We start from the raw sequence: 6,738 nt of genomic DNA on the forward strand, positions 1-6,738 counted from the left end.
CACCTAACAAAATCATAGCGTCCCCGTAACTTCCGCACTCGAGGACAGCTTTGGTGTTGATGTGCCGAGGCTCCAGCATAGGGCCTCCATCCTCCTCGAATAGGGGATCCCCGTTGGGATATGTACATATTGCCGGTCTAAACCCGTCCACAAAAGAAGCGAGCCGCTGATACCCCCCTGTATCGCGCTCATTGAGATCCTCGTCCCGGAAGATGTAATAGTCAGTCCCACGCTCAAAATGGTCAGGTTGCCACTCTAACGGGACCCGAGCAGCTGGGCCCACTCTCCTCACCCCATCCTCAATATACTCGCGCTCCTCGAACAAATGATTCTCGGCATCAGGAGTGAGCGGCTTAATTATAAAATACCGACTCTTAAAATGCTTGACAGAGTCCTGGTAAATGGCGAACAGCTTCTTCGGCTGCTTAAACGACACCCAACTCCACTTGCCGTCCCGATCACGCAACCTCTGCAAATGAAAAATTCTGAAGAAAAGGGGCAGAGTCGCTTCGACCTCCAAGTACCCGCACACGATCTCAAAGGCCCTTAAGAACGCTAAAGCGTTGGGATGAAGCTGAGACGAGCAGAGGCGCAACCAACTGAAGACACTCCGTTGCAAATGAGTGAAGGGGAGACGGAGACCAGCCTCCTTAAAGACGAACTCATACATTGCGAAACGGGGGCCGGGAAATTGCGAGCAGATCCTCTGGTGAGATTTGGGCACAAAGGCGCCCCAAGAAGGCTCCTCATCTTGGTCAAGGTCCTCGATGACGTTAAAGGCTTCCTTGGGATGACTCGTGAAGCGCGATGCGATCATCCTCGGAGCGACGGCCACCCATTCTTCAAGTGCCCTAGGGGAGGTCTCTACGACGGGAGCGTCCTCTTGCGCGCCAACAGCTTCCTCCCCATCTGAAATGTCGAAGACGACATCATCCTTGTTCTCGTCGGCCATTTACCTGAAAAGCAGAGGAAACCGTGAATTCGACTGGTCAAATCCACCCTTCCACCGCAAGTCAAGTGAAAGGGCGAGGAAAAGAGACGAGGAAAACTCCCCCAATCGTCAAATGGCCGACGAGCTAAAGTGTCCTTAGAACGTATACGCCGCACGCAGCGGAGGTCGGCAAACTCATGCCCTCACCGAGACGTGCAACCTCCACCGCTCGTGGCCTTCATACTACTCTCTAGTAATCCTAAAAGCTGGACGTCTCATTCAAACGTTCTAGCTCCATTCACTCAAAACTCACTCGGCAAACGCACGAGAAAAACGGTTTATCCTCTAGGTTTACTCGGCTAATTAATAAACCTTTCTCGTCACGCTCATCAATCATGCTCGCCTCACTCAAAACTAATACATAAAACTTAAATAAAAACATGAAGGAGACGAAGAACTTACTTGGAGAAAGCGAAGAAGATATGAACGAGACGAGGAGGAGAGCAGTGAGCGGATCTTGAAGGCTTGGGAAATGTTAAGTGCTAAATGAGTGACCTCCTCACTCCTTATATAGGGAAAGAAGGCCAAAGGGTGTCATGATGGCCTAGGCAGCCTAGGAGACGCCATCATTGCCTACACCCCAAAGACGGCTCCCTCCACGAAAAGCTGCCACGCGTCCCAAAGATCTTGAGAACTCCGAAAGACGCCGTCTACTTTCATTCCTAGAAACGGCGCAATAATGATTACAGCCTGTACAGCTGACACCTGTCAATTACACTAACGAGTGACAACCAATAAGGTTAAAAACCAAAGACAACTGGCAACCGACCTAAGCCCTCGAGGAGCCCATGATTTGGAACCGTCGCCCGTGCTCGGCTAAACCTCCTCGTTGAAGTCATCACCCTTATCAGGCTAATGACTTGGGGGGCTCCTGTTCTGGTCTGGGCCGAGCAGACCCAACCCTTGATTACCAGCCGAGCAGGCCCACTTCCCTTGGGCCCAATTACTGAACAGATAAGGGCTGCCCGTCGCGAAGACCCTGGCCGAGCAGGCCCAAACCTTTGGGCCCACTTACTAGATAACCGTCAAGGAGTTATCCACGCACGAAGACCACGCGTCACGTCTCAGCGAAGGATTCGGTCAACCATCTCCGAACCCTACGCCATGTGCATTCAGAACGTGAGTCTCCTGCTGACTCAGCCCTAGCATGGGACGTTCTGGCAGTTCCCTAGCACGTGGGCCTCCAGTTGGATTTGGCCCAATTAGGGAACCTTGGCCCAGCGCTGGGGGCTATAAATACCCTCTTTCACTAGAGGGTCAGGTATTCTATTCTTAACTCTAAACCTCATTCTCTGATAGCTACTGACTTAAGCATCGGAGAACCTTGCAGGTACCCCCCCCCCCCCATCTTGCTCTTCAAGCCAGACATTGCGCCTTGACGATTCTTCTGATCAGGTACGATCAGAATCCCTACCAAAGACAATTTACTCAAAAGGGGAGTGTTTACAAATAGCCAAATGGGCTGTGTCGGGGAGTGCGGGAGAGAGGAATCGGTATCTCATATCTTTTTTGAGTGTCCTAATCTTGCAGGAATGTGGAAGCTGTTGTGCAACTGGATAGGAGTGGTTCCAAACTTACAAAATGCAGGATGGCAACATCTTGAACAATTCGAAAGACTCCTTGGATCACAAAGAAATTTAACCATGAAAATGAGAGTGATATGGGCAGCAGGCGTGTGGTGCATTTGGAGAGGCAGGAATAACAAAGTGTTTCGGGGCGAGGAAATTCAAATGGAAAAGCTGGTTGAAGAGGCGAAGATATTGGCATGGAGATGGCTCAAACTTAAATCAAATTCTATAGCCGACGATATAGTCGCGTGGTGTAATAATCCTAAGGCGTGTATCGGGATTCTTGATGATTGAGAAAATGGGTCTGGGCAGAGTTGGAGTGGGCCTTATCATTGGGCGTCGATCGCGGATATGCAGTAGTTTATCTAATCTCATCAGATCGATTTCTGCAAGTCAGCCCCTGTATAGCAGTCTGAATTCTGAAAAGGTAGCTTTTGGTGTTCTGTAATGGTTATTGTCGTACGGCATAGTTTTGGTTTCAATTGGTGAGTCAAGTGGTGCTGGTGCGTTTCCGGTTTGTCTATACATGTGGTTGATGAGTCCTCTAGTTATGCTCTGCGGCGCGGTTGGTGGAACTAAGCAAGTTGTGATATCAACAGTATGCTGGTTTCTCTGGTACGTAGTTGAGCGCTTAGGCGGTTGCCAAGGTTGCAGTCTGGTGAGAGCTGCCCAGGAAGTCATTCGCTCTTCGAGGATTATGCTCCTGCTGTTTCGGTGTCGGACTGATATAGGGGAATGTATTTTCTGTATTTTATTCATCACTCCGTAAGTGAGGGGAGTTTATTGTTAGTATCATTTTCAGGCTCAGGCTTTTAGTATCAGTTATGTAAATTCTGGTTTAGGAGTTCGGGTACTTTGCTGTCATGAACAATTGTGCTCTGGCCTGTTTGTATGTGGCATATCTTGTGCCTTCTATTTCTGTTTAATGTTATTTTGCTTTTTCAAAAAAAAATATCACCCATATCTCTCCCCACCAAATCATCCGGCCGAAGAAAGATGAAAAATAAACTAGAAAATTTAGATTTTCAAGGAGGCTCCCTAACCAAAGGTTCTTCTAAAAGGAAGTTTGAAAATTCAACCCAATTTTCCTAACCATAACATCGTTTATTAAACCAATCAACGTTATTTTCCTCTTTTTTTCCAAAAAGTAACATTTTTCCCCAGAAAGAGGAAAAATGGACTCACTAAGAGAGCAAAGAGATAAATCACCATACCTTATTATAAAAATATTCCTCCAAAATCCTAAATATTTTATAAATAGCCTCCATTTTCACTTCACCAAAAAGGTAAGATTAACCAATTGGAAATTCCTCACTTTTAAACACATACTTTCGAGTTTTTTTATCTATCACAAATTCTAAAATAAATAAAAATTATAATAAAAGTTTGATGTAACTTCTTTAATAAATTCAAGTGATCAGTTGGGTGAGTTACAGAGATAAACTTACACATTTGATGTAGTTAAGAGACAATTAGTAATAATAAGAATTTTATGAAATATTTATTTACTATTTAATGGTTTTAACTTTTAACAACAACTACTCAAGGGTTCATAATACAGACATTTTAAATATAAGATTATCAAAATGTATTATATTTGTTACATGCATAGAATGGAAAATATAGTCAAAAATCTCATAAAAAATTGTGCCTTGATCATCTCTCTTTTCCCAATTCTTCTTGTTTCCGGTGATGGTAAGTCCTTTTACACACTCGTTTTAATTTTTCTTCCTTATCATAAAGACAATCTTTCATTCCATTTTAGTAACACTCTTTTATTAATTTTTGACATTACAGATGTTTTACCATGCATTACTTTCATGGGTATTCCTGTTAGATGCAATGATGCATATGATTGTTGGGATTGGATAGCTAGTTGTTTCAATCCTTTTATTCTGCGGTGCATTAACAATAAATGTTATTGCATGTAAACATAGGGATTGTTTAAAAGTTGGTTTTTAGATAATTTTAAAGAGGAAGGCTATAGACAGTTGCAGTGGCGGAGCCAGAAATTTTACGGAGTCTGGGCAAAAAAATTTATACCTTGTTTTTACTAATTTTACATCCTGTTTATACAAATTTTACCCTTAATTTTGTCTAAAAATTTTACCCTTAATTTTATCCAAAAATTTTACACCCTATTTTTAGTAATTTTGCCCTTAATTTTGTATAAAAATTATTAATTTTGCCCCTAGTGCTGTCTAAAAAATCAACTATTAGGTGGGGAGTATACAACGAAAGAAGGGGTTGAGCCCGGACGCGTGCCCGGACTCGCTGGGCAATAGCTCCGTCCCTGGACAGTTGCATCTATATTTTGAAATGTTTGAGATATTTTTAAAAATTTTTAAAAAAAATTTATTATATTAACATATAAAATAATATTATTTTTAAAATTACTGTAAAATAATTATGTTGCTTTGTAGTTCTATAAATTTATTTGTACTTATTAACCAAGATATAATTATATCCTAAATGTACTTTTGGTCCTTTAATTTGCATATCTTTTAACTTTTAGTCTTTCCATTTTAAAATTCAGATTTTTGACTCTTAGTTCATTTGAGATTTTGTTGGTCCCCTCCAATGTAACATAGATGGCGTCGTTCTTAGCAGAAATTTAGATTTTTGATTCCTAAACTTTATTTCACTTTAGATTTTCTTATTCCCCCTTCGATTTAACTTTTAATGATGTAGCGGGAATTCAGGTTTTTGGTCACTAAACTTTAGTTCCACTTTTGTATAATTTAATTTTTACATATTAAATGGAAAGTTGGTTTCAAAATATGACAAATTTTGTTGTTATTTGATAGTGTATGAATGTCTAAATACAAAATTATGTTGTCATCTATATGTGTATGCATGGCTCAATAAAATATTTGTAAAAAATCGAACCAAACGAACCAAATCAAACCGCGTTGGTTTGGTTTGGTTTAGTTCCGTTTTTTTTTTTAAAGTCAACCGAACCAAACCAAACCGCACGATTTTTTCTCTTGCGGTTCGGATGATTTTTTTTGTCAAAACCCCCCAAACCGCACCACGAACATTCCTAGATTAAAAATTTTTGAACAACCATTCTTTAAAAAAAAATTTAAAGAATTAAAATTAAAAATTATTATATTTATGAAGATCAATAACCTATTTAACCTTTGATTTTATTATGCATTCAAAATGGGAGGTTTGCAATTGAAACATGAATCTTGTTATTCTTTTATTCAAGAAGAATTCAAAATTCTTATTAAAGAATATCATGACCCTAAAAAATTGATAGAATAAATTAATTTTTAAAGATACTTACTAATCATCTTCAAAATATATCATTCTCACACGTAATCACATTTTACCACTTTCTCTATCTAAACAATCATCATGTCTAGATCATTTACACATTCGCTAGTACCACCAAATTATCATAATAACGACTATCATTAAAAATTTGCATGAACCATCAAAGTTATCATCTTTAGAGAAACAATTTTTTCTGCAACTAGGCATTTAGCATCAAAAAAATCTCAACAATGTACAATTAAGTCTTGAGCTTAATTGTTAAAAAGTCATCATATTGGGGCAAACATCTTTGAAACTCAATAATCTTGAGTAAGAAAAGATGCACATAAAACAAGGTTGTTTTCTTACACCAAAATATAAGGGTTGGTTCCGTAATACATCAACAGTCATTGAATTATGAGTGTATATCAAAAGGTTTGAATGTTGGGTTAACCCAATATTTCAACAAATAGATTCTATTTCGATGAGAAATTGTTTGGATTATTGTTTGAGTGGCTAAAATTTCACATCGATTAAAAATAAAATAAATATTAAATTTATAAGAGAAATGACTCATGCCCCTATTGTCTTAAGACTTTTGATGGATATATGTAGGGGTGTTCAAAACCAAACCAGTCCAATAAAAAACCACAAAATCGAACCAAACCAAACCAAAACCGCAAAAAACTGCATTTGGTTTGGATGTGTTTAGGTCATTTTTTAACAAAATCGCGCGGTTCGGTTCGAATTACGGTTTATAATTTACAAACCGAACCAAACCGCATTACGTTACAATCAACATTCAGTTAACCCACGTCCAACTCAAACTCAACCCTATTATGCTTTAACCTTATAATTACGAATGATTTTCTCTTCCTCACATTAAAGGTTTCAATTTAAGTCTTCTCAAATCTCGCC

The 6,738-nt window shown here is 39.7% G+C and overlaps 1 protein-coding gene across 1 annotated transcript; it reads left to right on the forward strand.

Annotated features, from left to right (window-relative positions):
* Positions 1–2,448: 2,448 nt before the first annotated feature.
* On the forward strand, positions 2,449–2,853 carry LOC131624431 (uncharacterized). The gene has a single exon (XM_058895369.1). The coding sequence runs from the start codon at positions 2,449–2,451 to the stop codon at positions 2,851–2,853; it is 405 nt and encodes a 134-aa protein (XP_058751352.1).
* Positions 2,854–6,738: the final 3,885 nt, after the last annotated feature.

Source organism: Vicia villosa, unplaced genomic scaffold (assembly GCF_029867415.1).
Source record: "Vicia villosa cultivar HV-30 ecotype Madison, WI unplaced genomic scaffold, Vvil1.0 ctg.000121F_1_1, whole genome shotgun sequence".
NCBI lineage: Eukaryota > Viridiplantae > Streptophyta > Magnoliopsida > Fabales > Fabaceae > Vicia > Vicia villosa.

Bases quoted from the DNA above. Each gene is read 5' to 3' on its own strand.
- LOC131624431 (XM_058895369.1), top strand. From the start codon at position 2,449: ATGGGCTGTGTCGGGGAGTGCGGGAGAGAGGAATCGGTATCTCATATC.